Source organism: Haliotis rubra, unplaced genomic scaffold, assembly GCF_003918875.1.
Source record: "Haliotis rubra isolate DU_JTF1 unplaced genomic scaffold, ASM391887v1 Scf269, whole genome shotgun sequence".
Classification (NCBI taxonomy): Eukaryota; Metazoa; Mollusca; class Gastropoda; order Lepetellida; family Haliotidae; genus Haliotis; species Haliotis rubra.
Window position 1 is genome coordinate 164,180 of NW_025766769.1, and position 21,630 is coordinate 185,809.

At 45.4% G+C, this 21,630-nt stretch overlaps 1 protein-coding gene across 1 annotated transcript in view; it reads right to left on the minus strand.

The window, feature by feature from the left end:
• Window positions 1-257: 257 nt before the first annotated feature.
• LOC124280497 (genetic suppressor element 1-like) overlaps window positions 258-21,630 on the minus strand; it is a 132,727-nt gene continuing 111,354 nt past the window's right edge. The window contains 12 exon segments of the mRNA XM_046716436.1: window positions 258-1,607; window positions 1,737-2,528; window positions 2,685-2,788; window positions 5,032-5,226; window positions 6,080-6,334; window positions 6,694-6,801; window positions 10,467-10,676; window positions 12,165-12,960; window positions 15,787-15,932; window positions 16,050-16,393; window positions 17,282-17,500; window positions 21,044-21,229. Of these exon segments, the coding sequence (XP_046572392.1) occupies window positions 2,433-2,528; window positions 2,685-2,788; window positions 5,032-5,226; window positions 6,080-6,334; window positions 6,694-6,801; window positions 10,467-10,676; window positions 12,165-12,960; window positions 15,787-15,932; window positions 16,050-16,393; window positions 17,282-17,500; window positions 21,044-21,229 (2,659 nt within the window). The 3' untranslated portion in view covers window positions 258-1,607; window positions 1,737-2,432.

Genomic DNA, 21,630 nt, shown 5'->3' on the forward strand with positions numbered 1-21,630 from the left:
TCCTACTGGGATCCAGACATTTGAATGCATGATGATCCTACTGGGATCCAGACATTTGAATGCATGATGATCCTACTGGGATCCAGACATTTGAATGCATGATGTTCCTACTGGGATCCAGACATTTGAATGCATGATGTTCCTACTGGGATCCAGACATTTGAATGCATGATGTTCCTACTGGGATCCAGAAAATCAGTAAATAGCAGGATAGTCCACAACAAGGTAAACCATTTAATGATCAACAAAACACTTTGTACATTAGAAGGATAGTTTTTAATGCTTTTTTTCCAAGGAAATGTGACAGGAATGTGGCCTACAGACTACACATCAACACATTGTAGAAACAATTAGGAAACATACATGATTATCATCAGGAGTGACTCGCCACACTTCACTACTGTCTACTACACAGAATCATAAATAAACAGCACAGTAGCACCGTACTGCGCCACATGTCCACACATTCAAACTTGGGAATCCCAGTGTTCCTTGCTTCATGTTTCTCCAAACCTAACGGGCAATGCATGGACACACCCTCAGCTACTTGCAGAAATTGTAGAGGGAATCAGCATCCAAAAATCAATGTCTGAAAACATTCTACATGGAGACTAAAATTTGACTCAAAAATAATATATATTGCACAAATAATTCAAGAAACAAATTTCATAAATAAAACAATAACTTGTTTTTAAATTATTTTGAGTGAAACTTCCCAATTACTCAGTGTTTAATGCATTGACATTATATCTGTTCAATTACTCAGTGTTTAATACCATGACATTATGTATGTTCGATTACTCAGTGTTTAATACCTTGACATTATGTATGTTCGATTACTCAGTGTTTAATGCCTTGACATTATGTATGTTCGATTACTCAGTGTTTAATGCCTTGACATTATGTATGTTCGATTACTCAGTGTTTAATGCCTTGACATTATGTATGTTCGATTACTCAGTGTTTAATGCCTTGACATTATGTATGTTCGATTACTCAGTGTTTAATACCTTGACATGTTTCACTTACACCACTGCTACCTACAATACTTCACATATTGCTTGGTATAACCAGTAATACTATTGCATGTTGTATATCTCCCAAAACACAGTCTTGTAAACAAGTAAATGCAAACTAACCATGCTATGTTTATCATATAGTTATTCATTATCAGCTAGTCAATTATGTTTCACTAGCAGCATTTCCATATTAGTGTGCTAGTCTGGGAAATTCACAAAATTTAAGACATACTCTTTACCTTAAATCGTAAAAATGCTTGCACAAATTTCAGTTCATGAGATTTCCACGGAGAAATGATTCACAATAGTATTGCAGGGCCAGTCACATGTCACCTGTCTACAGGGCCAGTCACATGTCTACAGGGCCAGTCACGTGTCACCTGTCTACAGGGCCAGTCACATGTCACCTGTCTACAGGGCCAGTCACATGTCACCTGTCTGAAGGACCATGCATGTGTACAGGGCTAGTCACGTGCCACCTGTCTACATGGCCGGTCACGTGCCACCTGTCTACAGGGCCAGTCACTTGTCACTTGTCTACAGGGCCAGTCACTTGTCACCTGTCTACATGGGCCAGTCACGTGTCACCTGTCTACAGGGCCAGTCACATGCCACTTGTCTACAGGGCCAGACACATGTCAGCTGTCTACAGGGCCAGTCACTTGTCTACATTGGCCAGTCACATGCCACTTGTCTACAGGGCCACTCACGTGCCACCTGTCTACATGGGCCAGTCACATATCATCTGTCAACACCTAGTCAAACAAGGTCTCCAATCACAATAGGCAATATCATTTCCACCATTTCTCTAAAGTCTTCTGTCAACCCATTAACACATGACTTTACTGGGAATTGAAATATATTTCATTTATAGATATTTTCTTGAATTGGAACAGGTGTGTAGCAATATTCACTATCTAAGAATAAGGCGGTGTATGTGCAAGTCATCACTGAAAGGGACAGAACTCTGCTAGGACATGAACAGAGACAGCTCAACTATCACATGGTGCCATAAGGCCGCAGGGAATCACAGATATGTCGATGATGTCATATGTGTCACCCAGACACACACGATGATGCCATAGTTGTCACAGACAAGTACAATCTTCCCTCCTGCCAATCACGTTCATTCTCAACAACACTTCCAGCTGTGATATGTCGCAAATTGAAAATCTGAGGGCACATTTTCATTAGTAACAACAGTTACCTTGAAGAACTAGTTTACATGGCAACGTGAGATTGCCATGGTAACGGAGTATTTATCCATTGCTGCCATCAGCGTGGAGTTAGTTTCCATGACGATGAAAGAGAGTGACTGATGAGAAAGATATGAACATTGCTGAATTTGATCCCGTAGAAATTGAGTAGTATTTGACGCTGTAATGCACAGTGGCGTCTCCAGTGCTGTCAGCATCACCTCAGGTACTTGAGACACTTCTTCATGCTGTCTATTGCACTTTGCGCCTGTGCCCGCTCCCCCTCTACATGCTGCTTTGCATCAAGGAGACTCTGAAACACACATGATAAACTCAGTGAAACACACATCACACTGGTCAAGGTTGTGAAAATGGTCTCTGTTGAATTCATGAAACACATTAGGTCAGGGTGAAATCATGAAACTCGCATGTTTTAATACTAATGCTCCCTACTGAACTGGGTACCTACCGATACTCTATGGCTTAGTCTCTCGGCTGTTCGGTTCAGGTCCATGTTATCAGCTCTCAGTCTCCGACAACGGTCTGTCAGTATGTGGCGTTCCAAGCGCTGCTCTGCAAAATTACCATCACTAGTCAAAACCTGACACTAATTGTGTTTATATCTACACCAACACCATGGCAGGACCATGCGTTCTGTCACTGGAGAGAATACTGACTCTAACCAATAACTGTTTCCTCCCCATTCCCACTTCTTAAAATCAGCATGTCCATCTTCATTGTGATAGTCACTTGTGAGCATCTCCTACAAATGGAACAAGGAACCAGCTGGCCCCTAACCACACCAACCTTCCACACATGGAACAAGGAATTAGCTGGCCCCTAACTACAGTCACCTTCTACATACGGAACAAGGAACTACCTGGTCCTAAGGTCTCGTGCCGGGAAGGCTAAAATTTATTTTTCAGATGTCCCGGGAAGGCTAAAATGTATATTTCGGTTTTACCGGGAGAGCTATTTCCAACGGAATACGGTAGTACCACCAAAGCTAAAGATACGGTGCCGGGAAGCATAATCCATGTTAGGAACAGATAGATTTCTTTTCAAAACATTGCTATAGTAAAGTGTTCAGCTTCTTCTCTTGTTCACAACTTTAAATAATGGCATTTGTATTTCAGATGTATTTAATTAGAAATAATTGCAAATATGTATTTCGAAAAAATCGTAGTTGGAATAAGAGGTTGTAAGTTGCATAGCGCAAAGGTCACCTATTTGTAAACTACGTTTATGAATTTTTAAGATCCAATTCAAACCTAATTTCTTGTTATCATTGTCCACAAATTGTAATTTATGATCTTTTATGTATAATTGATAACTATAGTTTAATCAATTAAACTTTTCCTCAAAATGTACAGATATAATAACGTAAAATACAAGACGGTGTTCGCTGGTAGCCAACTGATATTTTTGCATATTTCTCCATTTGCTGGCATAACTAGCACCATTATTTCAGCTGAATTTTAGTCCATAATGTAAAATACATGAAAACAGCCACATATCGCATTTCATTTTTTAGTGAAATTTAGGAAAATTCTTGACAGCATGACTTCTGAAAAGTGGTCTAAACAGATCGTGTGCTGTCATTAGACACATGTTTCTGCTTCCACAGCTCAGCATGTCATCTCACACACGTAGTCGATATACTATCTCCTTTTGGCGACATTCCTATTTTGACAAGTTCTCTCTTATCTGGGGCATTTCTCACAAATATGGACTGCAAAGTGTGACACTAAAGTTAATCATTATGTTGCCACTTCGATTTTAAATTACATCAATAATATATTATAACGTTTTGATCAAGCATTTACTGGAAAAGGTATTGTATATGGAAATGACGTGAATAACTTTATTTATATATTTATATGTGCCAAAATTATAGAGCGTCAATGTTAATCCTGTTTTTCTTTGTAATTTGTCAGAGCCTCCAAGCAAGACGCACTGTGTTCATTCAGCCATAACATTGCATTGCAAGTACTGCAAGGGCTACGCTCATTGACCCGAGAAGCGTCGCGATTTTAGCCTTCCCGGCCATGAACCGGCCCTAACTACAGCTACCTTCTTTATACGGAACAAAGAATTAGCTACACCCACCTTCCATATACGGAACAAGGAACTAGCTGCCCCCTACCCACACCCACCTTCGATATACGGAACAAGGAACTAACTGGCCCCTAACCACACCCACCTTCCATATACGGAACAAGGAACTAACTGGTCCCTAACCACACCCACCTTCCATATATGGAACAAGGAACTAACTGGCCCCTAACCACAACCACCTTCCATATACGGAACAAGGAACTAACTGGCCCCTAACCACACCCACCTTCGATATATGGAACAAGGAACTAGCTGCCCCCTAACCACACCCACCTTCCACACATGAAACAAGGAACTTGCTGGCCCCCTAACCACACCCACCTTCGATATATGGAACAAGGAACTAACTGGCCCCTAACAGCAACCACATTCCATATACGGAACAAGGAACTAACTGGCCCTTAACCACACCCACCTTCGATATATGGAACAAGGAACTAGCTGCCCCCTAACCACACCCACCTTCCACACATGGAACAAGGAACTTGCTGGCCCCCTAACCACACCCACCTTCCATATACGGAACAAGGAATTAGCTGGCCCCTAACCACACCCACCTTCGATATACGGAACAAGGAACTAACTGGCCCCTAACCACACCCACCTTCCATATATGGAACAAGGGACTAACTGGCCCCTAACCACATCCACCTTCCACACACGGAACAAGTAACAAGCAGGCCCCAAACCACACCCACCTTCTACGTATCTTTGATAGGAGTCAATTATGGCTTCAATACCCGGCCAGCGGAACCCTTGATTGGCCCCATAGTCCAAGATGTCTGTTTCACGTGTTGAACCACTAGATTCACCTGATGCATTGATGCGGAGTGTTGGACCTTGTGATTGTTCGAGAGGTCTTGAGCTGAAGGACTCTTCCTGCCCTCTGGACCCTGTAGGAACAACAAAAATGTCTTCTCACACAAACATGTAAGACCCGGCCTACAGAAGTGATGATGTATGAGCAACACCCGGTCTACACAAGTGATGATGTATTAGGAACAACTGGCCTACACAAGTGATGATGTATTAGGAACAACTGGCCTAAACAAGTGATGATGTATTAGGAACTGGCCTACACAACTGGCCTACAGAAGTGATGATGTATCAGCAAGACCTGGACTACACAAGTGATGATGTGTTAGCAAGACCTGGCCTACAGAAGTGATGATGTATCAGCAAGACCTGGCCTACACAAGTGATGATGTATCAGCAAGACCTGGCCTACAAAGTCTTACTTTTTTACCTGAGCCTGAGCCCCTGAAACCTTACTGCCCTTGTAAATACATAGTTTAAGGTTCTGAACATACTCGTGAACCAAAATGTATACAGACTGATACACACATTCATCTACTATTTATTGGAAAGGTAAAACTCCATCACTTGAAGCACTGGCTTTGTGTGGAAGGCACATGAACCAACTGGTGGGCTGCAACAAGCCATGAGATGAGGAAACATTTATTCCTTCACTGGGTGTTCGCTGGAAAAACACTAGATTCCATGATTGTGAAAAATCTTGATGAGATGAGACTTAACCGACATATTTCAACAGCAGACCCCAAAAGCAGGTCCTACATGGGAGCAGCAAAAACTGAAAACAGGTCTTATTGAAAGCATAAACTCTCCTTCATTGTGTTCAAGACTTCCTTGAAAGAAGAACAAAGGAATGAATCCATCAGAGATTTATATGTATCAGTAAGTTCTGCCCTACAGATGTGATGATGTTTCAGTGGAACCTGTTATTACCTAAACGACTTGCTATCTCTTTTTGTCTTGTTGTCTGGAGAACAGATTCATGGAATTGTTCCGCAAACTCTCTACTGAGCTGGCGATCCCGTGACTCTGGGAACACTACTGCACTCGACTTGACATGGTTGGATGGTTTTCCTTGTTTCTGGTGACGAGCTTGCAACTGACTCAGAGAAATTTTTACAGGTTCTGATTGGGATGACATATTTTCCATTTCATCAAATTTCCGTTTCACGCCACAACCTGAAGTTTCTGAAAGTGTGGGAAAAAATCTTGGATTAGAACAGCAAAGGGTACTATTGGACTTCAACTAAACGAAGAAATGAGTGGGTCTCAGGTTTGGGGTTTGGGGAAGGGGGGTTTAACCAGGAATAAATCTTTTTTGGGGTACAATGACAATGAAAGTTGATGAATGAATACTATATAAGCAGTTAGCTGTATTCCAGTTACACAACAAAGTGATGATGTCAACATTCAAAGCCACAGGGGGTATAACAGCACAATCATCACGGCCAGATGTAATCACATCAATTACACACCTGACTTAGCCATAAACTACAAATCAAAGGGAAATACACTATGTTGAATGTTGCAGCAATACATCATTGTACCTGGTAAGATATCACCATCTCCATTCATCTGAACTCGGTTATTTTCCTCTAGGACTCCAAGCCTCCTCTGTTTCTCCTGCTCACAAAATGTTCTGATCTGGTCCAACTCTGCAACAAAGATAAGCTTTATGTCAGTGATTCAACTACACAAACCTGCAGCGACTATTTCCATCTAGGAGACATCTAGGCAACGGACGATGACAGCAGAGAATGGACTTGATATAGCAAGAATCAGGTAATATCACGGCGGGGGACACCAGAAATGGGCTTCAGACATTGGTACCCATGTGGAGAATCGAGCCCGGGTTATGCTACCCTACAGCCCCAGAACAGGGGGATGAGGATGCAGAGGACAGGCTTGAGGTAGCAGAGGACAGGCTTGAGGTAGCAGAGGACAGGCTTGAGGTAGCAGAGAACAGACTTGAGGTAGCAGAGAACAGGTTTGAGGTAGCAGAGAACAGGTTTGAGGTAGCAGGGAACAGGTTTGAGGGAACAGGTTTGAGGTAGCAGGGGACAGACCTGAGGTAGCAGAGAACAGACTTGAGGTAGCAGAGGACAGGTTTGAGGTAGCAGAGGACAGACTTGAGGTAGCAGAGAACAGACCTGAGGTAGCAGAGAACAGACTTGAGGTAGCAGAGAACAGACCTGAGGTAGCAGAGAACAGACCTGAGGTAGCAGAGAACAGGTTTGAGGTAGCAGAGAACAGGTTTGAGGTAGCAGAGAACAGGTTTGAGGTAGCAGAGAACAGACCTTGAGGTAGCAGAGAACAGAGAACAGGTTTGAGGTAGCAGAGAACAGACTTGAGGTAGCAGAGAACAGACTTGAGGTAGCAGAGAACAGACCTGGAGGTAGCAGAGACCTGACAGACAGGGTTTGAGGTAGCAGAGAACAGGTTTGAGGTAGCAGAGAACAGGTTTGAGGTAGCAGAGAACAGACTTGAGGTAGCAGAGAACAGACCTGAGGTAGCAGAGAACAGACTGGAGGTAGCAGAGAACAGATCTGAGGTAGCAGAGAACAGGTTTGAGGTAGCAGAGAACAGACCTGAGGTAGCAGAGAACAGGTTTGAGGTAGCAGAGAACAGGTTTGAGGTAGCAGAGAACAGGTTTGAGGTAGCAGAGAACAGACTTGAGGTAGCAGAGAACAGACCTGAGGTAGCAGAGAACAGGTTTGAGGTAGCAGAGAACAGGTTTGAGGTAGCAGAGAACAGACCTGAGGTAGCAGAGAACAGACTTGAGGTAGCAGAGAACAGGTTTGAGGTAGCAGAGAACAGACCTGAGGTAGCAGAGAACAGGTTTGAGGTAGCAGAGAACAGACTTGAGGTAGCAGAGAACAGGTTTGAGGTAGCAGAGGACAGACCTGAGGTAGCAGAGGACAGACTTGAGGTAGCAGAGAACAGACCTGAGGTAGCAGAGAACAGGTTTGAGGTAGCAGAGAACAGGTTTGAGGTAGCAGAGGACAGACCTGAGGTAGCAGAGAACAGACTTGAGGTAGCAGAGAACAGATCTGAGGTAGCAGAGGACAGGTTTGAGGTAGCAGAGGACAGACTTGAGGTAGCAGAGGACAGACCTGAGGTAGCAGAGAACAGACTTGAGGTAGCAGAGAACAGACCTGAGGTAGCAGAGAACAGACCTGAGGTAGCAGAAAACAGACCTGAGGTAGCAGAGAACAGACATGAGGTAGCAGAGAACAGGTTTGAGGTAGCAGAGAACAGGTTTGAGGTAGCAGAGAACAGGCTTGAGGTAGCAGAGGACAGACCTGAGGTAGCAGAGAACAGACTGGAGGTAGCAGAGAACAGATCTGAGGTAGCAGAGAACAGGTTTGAGGTAGCAGAGAACAGACCTGAGGTAGCAGAGAACAGGTTTGAGGTAGCAGAGAACAGGTTTGAGGTAGCAGAGAACAGGTTTGAGGTAGCAGAGGACAGACCTGAGGTAGCAGAGAACAGACCTGAGGTAGCAGAGAACAGGTTTGAGGTAGCAGAGAACAGGTTTGAGGTAGCAGAGGACAGACCTGAGGTAGCAGAGAACAGACCTGAGGTAGCAGAGAACAGGTTTGAGGTAGCAGAGAACAGGTTTGAGGTAGCAGAGGACAGACCTGAGGTAGCAGAGAACAGACTTGAGGTAGCAGAGAACAGATCTGAGGTAGCAGAGGACAGGTTTGAGGTAGCAGAGGACAGACTTGAGGTAGCAGAGGACAGACCTGAGGTAGCAGAGAACAGACTTGAGGTAGCAGAGAACAGACCTGAGGTAGCAGAGAACAGACCTGAGGTAGCAGAGAACAGACCTGAGGTAGCAGAGAACAGACATGAGGTAGCAGAGAACAGGTTTGAGGTAGCAGAGGACAGACTTGAGGTAGCAGAGAACAGACCTGAGATAGCAGAGAACAGACTTGAGGTAGCAGAGGACAGACTTGAGGTAGCAGAGGACAGACCTGAGGTAGCAGAGAACAGGTTTGAGGTAGCAGAGAACAGGTTTGAGGTAGCAGAGAACAGGCTTGAGGTAGCAGAGGACAGACAGACCTGAGGTAGCAGAGGACAGACCTGAGGTAGCAGAGAACAGACCTTGAGGTAGCAGAGAACAGACCTGAGGTAGCAGAGAACAGACCTGAGGTAGCAGAGAGAACAGGTTTGAGGTAGCAGAGAGACAGACCTGAGGTAGCAGAGAACAGACCTGAGGTAGCAGAGAACAGGTTTGAGGTAGCAGAGAGACAGGTTTGAGGTAGCAGAGAACAGGTTTTGAGGTAGCAGAGGACAGACCTGAGGTAGCAGAGGACAGACTTGAGGTAGCAGAGAACAGACCTGAGGTAGCAGAGAACAGACTTGAGGTAGCAGAGAACAGACCTGAGGTAGCAGAGAACAGACCTGAGGTAGCAGAGGACAGACCTGAGGTAGCAGAGGACAGACCTGAGGTAGCAGAGAACAGACCTGAGGTAGCAGAGGACAGACCTGAGGTAGCAGAGAACAGGTTTGAGGTAGCAGAGAACAGGTTTGAGGTAGCAGAGGACAGACCTGAGGTAGCAGAGAACAGGTTTGAGGTAGCAGAAAACAGGTTTGAGGTAGCAGAGGACAGACCTGAGGTAGCAGAGAACAGACCTGAGGTAGCAGAGAACAGGTTTGAGGTAGCAGAGAACAGACTTGAGGTAGCAGAGAACAGGTTTGAGGTAGCAGAGGACAGACCTGAGGTAGCAGAGGACAGACCTGAGGTAGCAGAGAACAGACCTGAGGTAGCAGAGAACAGGTTTGAGGTAGCAGAAAACAGGTTTGAGGTAGCAGAGGACAGACCTGAGGTAGCAGAGAACAGGTTTGAGGTAGCAGAAAACAGGTTTGAGGTAGCAGAGGACAGACCTGAGGTAGCAGAGGACAGACCTGAGGTAGCAGAGAACAGACTTGAGGTAGCAGAGAACAGACCTGAGGTAGCAGGGAACAGACCTGAGGTAGCAGAGAACAGACTTGAGGTAGCAGAGGACAGACCTGAGGTAGCAGAGGCCAGACCTGAGGTAGCAGAGAACAGACCTGAGGTAGCAGAGAACAGACCTGAGGTTGCAGAGAACAGACTTGAGGTAGCAGAGAACAGACCTGAGGTAGCAGAGGACAGGTTTGAGGTAGCCGAGGACAGACCTGAGGTAGCAGAGGACAGGTTTGAGGTAGCAGAGAACAGACCTGAGGTAGCAGAGAACAGGTTTTAGGTAGCAGAGAACAGACTTGAGGTAGCAAGTTCTCTAGTATACATATGTATCTAGATCTCTAGTCCTCTATGTACAAGTGTAAATATAGGCACCTTTCTTTCTGTCTCGACCGAGTGGTCCCAGGTCCATGTTGTGGAGGAACTGGCACTTGTCTGGGTAGTCGTTGTCGTGACACAAGGCATCAGATTCAGCCAGACTTGGGTGTGGCAGAGGAGAGCAGTTCTCCTCCTCAACTTCCACAGGGCTTATGCTGCGTTCACGATGCAGTTTCCGCCGCTTTCCAAGACGCTCGTACTGAATGTCTAAAACAGACATCATCACCAGATTACTTAGCACCAAAATTGAGATCCAAATAGAGATCAAGACCCTTGATGAGCACTTCCTCTCACACTTGGGCCCACTTGCACACAACAATCTTAGTTACAATCAATCTTACGTCCCTACAATCAACTTTACAATCACCATACAGGTCTCTTCCACTTGCACACAACAATCTTAGCACGACTGTAAGATAATTTCCATTTGATATTGCTAAGTTAGCTAAGATTGCAATCTTGAATAGGGGAGGGACAAAATTCTTACACTTTATCTGCCAAAATGAACAGTATTCCAAAAGTAGTACCAATCATAGCACTCCTCCAGTGCCTCTATCCATCACACCCTTAGTTGCAGGAAACACAATTGTTAGAAGAAAACGATGACCTGGATATCATGCCCATGCTTTTCTACATAAACTGTTGCAATTTATGTACTGCGAGTTTGATATTGCAACCAGAGAAATACTACCAGTTGTATGAACATATTTAAATATGAATAAATGCATTCATACATTGGTATACTAGATTTAGTGGTATAGTAGCTATGGTATACTAGATTTAGTGGTATAGTAGCTATGGTATACTAGATTTAGTGGTATAGTAGCTATGGTATACTAGATTTAGTGGTATAGTAGCTATGGTATACTAGATTTAGTGGTATAGTAGCTATGGTATACTAGATTTAGTGGTATAGTAGCTATGGTATACTAGATTTAGTGGTATAGTAGCTATGGTATACTAGATTTAGTGGTATAGTAGCTATGGAAATTAGAATATAAAAAATAAACCATAATCAGGGGATGAACATACTGTGTTGGAAAAGCTGAGGTATATAACGAAATTATGACAGCTCTAAATTTCTTTTAAAACCGAACGCGTAGCTTATACTAATGATGTACAGTGCTGCAGTTCAAAGTGATCCCTGCATTCCTTGAAGGTAAAGCAGATTATTTGTGTGAAACAGTCCTAGACTTGAAAACAATTTTGTCAGGCGTATTCACAGTCTACAACAACCTTGGCTACTTGTACAAACCAATTGTAAATTTTTATTGTAGCTTACAATGATGTCAGCCTCCAATTGCTGTGCGCAAGAGGATGGTGACTGTAGCCAAAGCCAAAAATCACAATCGGAAGGATTTGTAATGATTAATGATTGAATAGTACAAGTGGGTCCGGCCCTTATCTACCTCGCTATTGTTTGAGAGATTAATGATTGAATAGTACAAGTGGGTCCGGCCCTTATCTACCTCGCTATTGTTTGAGAGATTCATGATTGAATAGTACAAGTGGGTCCGGCCCTTATCTACCTCGCTATTGTTTGAGAGATCAATGATTGTGTTGTACAACACTGGCTACCTGGCTATTGAGAGATTAATGAAATGCATGAACACCAGCTGACACCAAACTATCCATCAGAAAATTCCAACAATGTTATAATTGGCACCACAGCAAACTTCTTATCTCTCAACCCACCTTTCTTTCTCCTAAGTGTTACAAGTCCAAGTTCTCCCAGCAGTTTCATTTTAGGTGGTGATGCTTCAAACTTGAGTGGCGGAACTCTGGTGATGAACATCAAATGCTGAAGCCGACGCTCCTCGTCATCGGACAAAGCATCATCTTCACTGTCGCTGCAATAGGTGCCATTGACACGAGAATCACGTAGTTTCTGTTCCTCTATATCCAGTTTACTGCGTACATGGTTCTCAACACACTGCTTCTGCACATAGGTTGTGTCTGAGAATGGTATCAACACTCGACTGTCCACACTTTGCGACTCAGCTTTTGGAAGATGGCCAAACTCTGTGGCCAAACTCTTGAAGTCAAACCTTTCAATGTTATGATTACTGTGAGTCATATTGATGGGCTTCTTGAGCTGGTGATGATCGTAACCATCTGCCATGGAATTGTCTCTACGTTCCATAGAGTCAGGAAACCTCTCTCTGACTTCCCCATTCTGTTCCCGATCATGAGATCGTCTGTAGGCGGGCACAGACAGGTCGGCTGATTTTGAGTTTTGAAGGTGTTGTGAATATTGGGAATACTGGGAATCAGGAGCAGGCTTTTCAAACGGTCGGAAGATGGCACCATCAGTTGTTTTGTCCCCTCGACTAGCATCACCTTGACCCCGTGGGGACACAAGCGGCGGAGGCTGACCTCGATCCATCCCGACTGAACCACGGCCATGGTCAGATTCAGGGTGGTCCACCATATACCTTCTTCCAGATTCAGCCATACTTGCGTGGTGACGTACAGAGGGGATGTCGGGGGGCTGTAAGCAAACAACACATTATTCATTACTATCAACGTCCACATGGATGTGAAAAGTGCAAGCAATGGATGCAACACTAGTCTAGGACCCTGCAAAATTTTGAAAAGCTTTTGTGACAGAGTACATGAAACAACTAAAAGAGAAAGTCTATCATTGTCACACACACAGTCAATCAATAGAGTTCTAGAAAATTTGTAATATCTGTCCACAAGAGACAAACAAGTGTAAAAGAAGGGACTTAGGTCAAGTAGGGAAATATCTTTATAAGTCTTCTCCATCTTGGATGTATGAACTGAAGTACCAGGTAGATGTATGAACCGGAGTACCAGGTGCTAGATGTATGAACAGCTGGTGCCAGATGTATGAACCCCTGGTGCCAGGTGCTAGATGTATGAACCCCTTGTGCCAGATGTATGAACCCCTGGTGCCAGGTGCTAGATGTATGAACCCCTGGTGCTAGATGTATGAACCCCTGGTGTCAGGTGCTAGATGTATGAACCCCTGGTGTCAGGTGCTAGATGTATGAACCCCTGGTGTCAGGTGCTAGATGTATGAACCCCTGGTGTGCTAGATATATGAACCCCTGGTGCTAGATGTATGAACCCCTGGTGCCAGGTGCTAGATATATGAACCCCTGGTGCTAGATGTATGAACCCCTGGTGCCAGGTGCTAGATGTATGAACCCCTGGTGCCAGGTGCAGGTGCTAGATGTATGAACCCCTGGTGCCAGGTGCTAATGTATGAACCCCTGGTGCTGATGCTAGATGTATGAACCCTGGTGCCAGGTGCTAGATGTATGAACCCCTGGTGCCAGGTGCTAGATGTATGGTGCCAGGTGCTAGATGTATGGTGCCCTGGTGCTAGATGTATGAACCCCTGGTGTCCAGGTGCTAGATAAACCCTGTATAGATGTAACCCCTGGTGCTAGGTGCTGTGCTGAACCCCTGGTGATGAACCCCTGGTGCCAGGTGCTAGATGTATGAACCCCTGGTGCTAGATGTATGAACCCCTGGTGCCAGGTGCTAGATGTATGAACCCCTGGTGTCAGGTGCTAGATGTATGAACCCCTGGTGCCAGGTGCTAGATGTATGAACCCCTGGTGCCAGGTGCTAGATGTATGAACCCCTGGTGCCAGGTGCTAGATGTATGAACCCCTGGTGCCAGGTGCTAGATGTATGAACCCCTGGTGCTAGATGCCCTGGTAGGTGCTGAATGTATGAACCCCTGCCAGGTGCTAGATGTATGAACCCCTGGTGTGCTGCTAGAGATGTATGAACCCCTGGTGCCAGGTGCTAGATGTATGAACCCCTGGTGCCAGGTGCTAGATGTATGAACCCCTGGTGCTAGATGTATGAACCCCTGGTGTCAGGTGCTAGATGTATGAACCCCTGGTGTCAGGTGCTAGATGTAAGGACCCAGGTGCCAGGTGCTAGATGTATGAACCCCTGGTGTCAGGTGCTAGATGTATGAACCCTGGTGGTGCAGGTGCTAGATGGTGCTGGATGAACCCCTGGTGTGGTGCTAGATGTATGAACCCCTGGTGCCAGGTGCTAGATGTATGAACCCCTGGTGTCAGGTGCTAGATGTATGAACCCTGGTGCTGCTAGATGTATGAACCCCTGGTGTCAGGTGCTAGATGTATGAACCCCTGGTGCCAGGTGCTAGATGTATGAACCCCTGGTGTCAGGTGCTAGATGTATGAACCCCTGGTGCCAGGTGCTAGATGTATGAACCCCTGTGTGTGTATGAACCCCCCTGGTGCTAGATGTATGAACCCCTGGTGCCAGGTGCTAGATGTATGAACCCCTGGTGCCAGGTGCTAGATGTATGAACCCCTGGTGCCAGGTGCTAGATGTATGAACCCCTGGTGCTAGATGTATGAACCCCTGGTGCTAGATGTATGAACCCCTGGTGCCAGGTGCTAGATGTATGAACCCCTGGTGCCAGGTGCTAGATGTATGAACCCCTGGTGCTAGATGTATGAACCCCTGGTGCTGCTAGATGTATGAACCCCTGGTGCCAGGTGCTAGATGTATGAACCCCTGGTGCTAGATGTATGAACCCCTGGTGTCCAGGTGCCCCTGGTGCCCCTGGTGCTGCTAGATGTATGAACCCCTGGTGCCAGGTGCTAGATGTATGAACCCCTGGTGCTAGATGTATGAACCCCTGGTGCCAGGTGTATGAACCCCTGGTGCCAGGTGCTAGATGGTAGATGTATGAACCCCTGGTGCTAGATGTATGAACCCCTGGTGCCAGGTGCTAGATGTATGAACCCCTGGTGCCAGGTGCTAGATGTATGAACCCCTGGTGCTAGATGTATGAACCCCTGGTGCCAGGTGCTAGATGTATGAAACCCTGGTGATGTACCCCTGGTGCTAGATGTATGAACCCCTGGTGCCAGGTGCTAGATGTATGAACCCCTGGTGTCAGGTGCCCCTGGTGCTAGGTGCTAGATGTATGAACCCCTGGTGCCAGGTGCTAGATGTATGAACCCCTGGTGTGCTAGATGCTATGAAACCCCTGGTGGTGTATGAACCAGGTGCTAGATGTATGAACCCCTGGTGTCAGGTGCTAGATGTATGAACCCCTGGTGCCAGGTGCTAGATGTATGAACCCCTGGTGTCAGGTGCTAGATGTATGAACCCCTGGTGCCAGGTGCTAGATGTATGAACCCCTGGTGCTAGATGTATGAACCCCTGGTGTCAGGTGCTAGATGTATGAACCCCTGGTGCCAGGTGCTAGATGTATGAACCCCTAGTGATTGCGGTCGTGCGTCTGGCTATGTTAGAATGTCAGTATACTGGGGTAGAGTTTGTGCTGCTGTACCTTATGGTGGTAATGATTGCGGTCATGTTCCCTTCGTGCTCCTGCTACATCCTGCCATCGTACATCTTTGCTGTAGCTAGACTCAGAGGACCCCCTGCAGCCAGGATCTCGTGGAGTGCCTTGCGTTATGGAGCCAAACTTTGAGGCTGTAAATTAGATATGTCAATCATTCAAACGTCAACACATTATGAGCTGAAATCAGTTTTAGTCAAATGAAGCCTTCACTTTGGTTTACTGTGAATCTGTTGCCATCAATGACATACCTTCCTCTTGTCGCGAGTCCCTGACCCGTATGTCATCGTGGTGCCGACCTCGCATGTCGTCATGGTGCCGACCGCGCATGTCGTCATGGTGCCGACCTCGCAGGGGCACAGTCAGCACACTATTATGAGAGTTGGTTAGGTCATTGTGTCTTTCTAATATTTTCTGTCTTTCTCGTTCAATCTCTCTTTGTTGTTCTCTCAAACGTTGAATCTCAGCCTCCCTCTCTCTTTCCTTCTCTCGTTCCTTTTCCCTTTCTCGCTCTCTTTCTTTCTCTCTTTCTCTTTCCCGTTCTCGCTCTCTTTCCCTGTCAAGTTCTCGTTGTCGGTCTTCCTCAGCTCTTGATCTGAAGGAGAAATTATGACAATACCTCATGACACGAGAACATCTACACATAGTACGCCTACATAGAATTATATATCCAGAGAACCAAGTAGTAATGACTGGAAATATGTGCAGCCTATCAGCCTAAGAGAAAGCCTTATCATGTATCAGAACACAGACTTAAGCACGTTCCCCATACCCACCTCTCTGCAGACACTGAGAGCTCCACCCTACAACAGAGCTTGGATCATGTACCCCATACCCACCTCTCTGCAGACACTGAGAGCTTCACCCTACAACCACAGAGCTTGGATCATGTACCCCATACCCACCCCTCTGCAGACACAGAGAGCTCCACCACACAACAGAGCTTGGATCATGTACCCCATACCCACCTCTCTGCAGACACTGAGAGCTCCACCCTACAACAGAGCTTGGATCATGTACCCCATACCCACCCCTCTGCAGACACTGAGAGCTCCACCCTACAACAACAAAGCTTGGATCATGTACCCCATACCCACCTCTCTCTGCAGACACTGAGAGCTCCACCCTACAACAGAGCTTGGATCATGTACCCCATACCCACCCCTCTGCAGACACAGAGAGCTCCACCCTACAACAACAAAGCTTGGATCATGTACCCCATACCCACCTCTCTGCAGACACTGAGAGCTCCACCCTACAACAGAGCTTGGATCATGTACCCCATACCCACCCCTCTGCAGACACTGAGAGCTCCACCCTACAACAGAGCTTGGATCATGTACCCCATACCCACCTCTCTGCAGACACTGAGAGCTCCACCCTACAACAACAAAGCTTGGATCATGTACCCCATACCCACCTCTCTGCAGACACTGAGAGCTCCACCCTACAACAAAGCTTGGATCATGTACCCCATACCCACCTCTCTGCAGACATTGCTGGGGATCTGGGGTCCACCCCAGGGGCACTAGGGGAGAGAAATGGGTACTGGTGCAGCAACTCTGGGGGGTACCGCCCGCCTGCGAGGAGAGGATGCATTCCTGGGTGGGGCATCATGGCCCCAGCAGAGCCGGTGGAGGTGAAGGGTAGATAGGGAGGCTGCATCATACGGTATCGCTCCAGCATCATGGGGTCCTCAAGTCTGCAACACATTCAGCTTGGCCATCACTATGTTCTCATTGCCAAAATTGGGAACACAAAACAGGGAAAACAAACTGTTCCTATCACTACTTTATACACTTGTATCATGCATTCATCTCTACACTTGTATCATGCATTCATCTCTACACTTGTATCATGCATTCATCTCTACACTTGTATTACATACTCACTGCTACACCTGTATTGCATACTCGCTGCTACACCTGTATTACATACTCGCTGCTACACCTGTATTACATACTCACTGCTAAACCTGTATTACATACTCACTGCTACACCTGTATTACATACTCACTGAAACACCTGTATTACATACTCACTGCTACACCTGTATTACATACTCGCTGCTACACCTGTATTACATACTCGCTGTTACACCTGTATTACATACTCGCTGCTACACCTGTATTACATACTCGCTGCTACACCTGTATTACATACTCGCTGTTACACCTGTATTACATACTCGCTGCTACACATGTATTACATACTCGCTGCTACACCTGTATTACATCTAATGGAGGGTGTTATCGGTGCAAAAATAAAGCAATCTGATAAACTTGGTATCCAAATCTGATAACTATGCAGATTACGTCAAGCCTCGAACTACTTTCTCAAAACTCCATACATGCCGTGCGAATCCTAATATGTTAACATTTTATTGATGACGTCGTCGCGAGTTTATGCTGCGTCGACGAGTTCGTAAACAAACATTGCTGCCCCCATTATCAAAATTAGTGATTCTGTAAGAATTGATGACAGAGCCTCTGGAGTCGTTACTGCAGTAACTGACTTTGGAAAACATGAAACAGAGAACTTCGTTCAAATTGAAGGTACGGATTATGAAAGAGTGAGTTTAGTTGTATGCCGCACTCAGCAATATTCCAGCTATATGGCGGCCGTCTGTAAAGATGTGTCTGCACCAGACAATCCAGTGATCAACAGCATGAGCAGTGATCTGCGCAATTAGGAACCGATGACACGTGTCAACCAAGTCAGCGAGTCTGACCACCCGATCCCGCTAGTCGCCTCTTAAGACAAGCATGGGTTACTGAAGATCAATATTCTAACCCGGACCTTCACGGGTCCAGTACGGACTATGTGGCACAAATGACAGGCTATCGTCTAAGAAAGGTACCAACCAAGGATTTCGATCTATTGATCACAACAAAGAAGACGACGAATTCATTCCGTCAGGTATCAGAAACTGATACTGATGAGGTGATTACCCGCAATGAAAATTCAGGATGAGGGTATGGATTGGTTGCATGAAGGTCTAGCACTAGTGTGGCATGTAACATGGAAGGGAGACAACTCCTGGCTGTATTCAGAATGAGAGTATGGATTGGTCTGCACAAAGGTCTAGCACTAGTGTTGCATGTAACATGGAAGGGAGACAACTCCTGGCTGTATTCAGGATGAGAGTATGGATTGGTTGCACGAAGGTCTAGGTTCCACTACACTAAATCAGAATCACATGCTCCCTGAGCGAGAACCGTATGTGTAGGAGATCGGATAATTTATACTTTAGAAATGGGTTGTTGGGTAGAATAGATTAGTGTTATGGGTTGTTTATACTTATTTATCGGCAGGTTGGGTGGCTTTTTATATACGTGGTTTTGCTAATGTAAACAAATAGGTTGGGTGGCTCATAATTACGTTTCCGCCTATTTTGCAAGTACTGTACTGACGTCGCTATCTTGTAGTCATTTATTCTACTTATTACTCACGTTTGGAAGTAAAATTTGGTTGGAATTTCCTTCGTCTGTCATGTAATGTAGCTGGGTATCTGTCGTATCCCTTCGCTGTCCGCCATGTTGGGAGCAGAAGCGGAGGGTGCGCAGTACCGCAGTGAAGTTGTTTACTGTTGCATAGCCAATCATAACACTTCGTCATGACCTTTCGGAGGTTAGCTCACGGGGTATATAAGAGTCTGATGCAACTGATATCGTTGTCTTGTGTATCGGTGTCCCGAGCAAGTAAGTCCACTGCCTATACGGGGTATGTTCCCTACGGCTCGTTAGGGTTGGTTTATTTTTTTAAGACTCGTACTGTTGAAGTAGCTTTATACTGTAGTCGGGTGGGTTAAGAAAAAAATAGATTATGACATAGTTTATTTTCTCTGGTTTAACATGTAGGTAGTACGGGTTGGGGGAGAAACTAGCGTTCGGAATTAAGTAGGTCATGTAGAACTTAGGAATTAGTGTAGGGAATAGGGTTTTTTTAGTGAGTGAAAGAGCTACTTTTGTTCAGTTTTTGTTATCTTTTGTTTTGCTTGTTTTCCTTATTTTTATTTAACAGAATAAATTATTACTATCTACATTTCTGCCTTGTGTCATATTTCGCGGAAAGAGTTGACAAATGCCACTGAACCGAAGAAGACTGTACACTGCTCTGCTGTTTTTTTTAAAGCTTTCCATCATTTAATAAAAGTACACAACGCAAAGTCTATAACAAAACTATGAACAGGGAAACACCGAGGTACATTCTACATTGAACTCCTGCCACTGAGCTGCCTACTAGAGCGCGCCTATTACATATGTAAACAACTGAAGAGACAGTGACTTGTGACAGCTGTGATTGGATGAAATAGTGTAAGATGTTTATGCTTTTAAAAGCACATCCATCCAGTAATTAAAACTGACCACAATTTTAAGTATTTAGTGCTGTCATTTTTATCACCATGAACTGGGGTTGATGTGTTCCGCTACCTGTGCTCGGAAAATGAGCTGGACAATTTGGCCAGAAATTGTTTTATTGTAGTTTAAATGCCTGACTGTACCCATGTGTACGTGGAATGGCTGTTGATAGCCTGGATAATTTAAAAAAAAATATAAGGTTACCATAGAAGTCTATGGGAAAACATTTGGTGATGTGTTACCTCTAGCACTAGTGTGGCATGTAACATGGAAGGGAGACAACTCCTGGCTGTCTTCAGAATGAGAGTATGGATTGGTTGCATGAAGGTCTAGCACTAGTGTGGCATGTAACATGGAAGGGAGACAACTCCTGGCTGTCTTCAGAATGAGAGTATGGATTGGTTGCATGAAGGTCTAGCACTAGTGTGGCATGTAACATGGAAGGGAGACAACTCCTGGCTTTCTTAAGAATGAGAGTATGGATTGGTTGCATGAAGGTCTAGCACTAGTGTGGGATGTAACATGGAAGGGAGACAACTCCTGGCTGTCTTCAGAATGAGAGTATGGATTGGTTGCATGAAGGTCTAGCACTAGTGTGGGATGTAACATGGAAGGGAGACAACTCCTGGCTGTCTTCAGAATGAGAGTATGGATTGGTTGCATGAAGGTCTAGCACTAGTGTGGGATGTAACATGGAAGGGAGACAACTCCTGGCTTTCTTAAGAATGAGAGTATGGATTGGTTGCATGAAGGTCTAGCACTAGTGTGGGATGTAACATGGAAGGGAGACAACTCCTGGCTGTCTTCAGAATGAGAGTATGGATTGGTTGCATGAAGGTCTAGCACTAGTGTGGGATGTAACATGGAAGGGAGACAACTCCTACCTGTATGCCGGATGAGTGTATGGATGAGGTTGCATGAAGGCCTGTTGATATGCTGCCTGGTAGGTGGCTGGGTCCATTCCAAATGGAAGGGGAACAGGTGGTCTGATCTCATCCCCAGGACGATAAGGCTGGAACCCACGGACCAAGCCATCTTCTCTTGAACCAGGGGTGGAATGGGGTGTCAGACTGGAACAGGAAAGGCAGTCTTCTTTTTATCCATATATTCAATCACTCTGTTCTTTAAGGTAGACCTACATTCAGCCCATAGATTTCTCCTCATGTATAGATTTCTCCTCCAGATATGTTTAATTTGGTTGTCATTTAGTTAAATGCCACCTTGTCACATTTGACCCTCCTGTTACAACTGACCCATCCTATCAATAAAACTGACCCATCCTGTCACAACTGACCCACCCTGTCACAACTGACCCATCCTATCAATAAAACTGACCCATCCTGTCACAACTGACCCACCCTGTCACAACTGACCCACCCTGTCAAAACTGACCCATCCTGTCACAACTGACCCATCCGGTCACAACTATCCCACCCTGGTACAACACAAATTCATGCAGAAGGCAGAATGC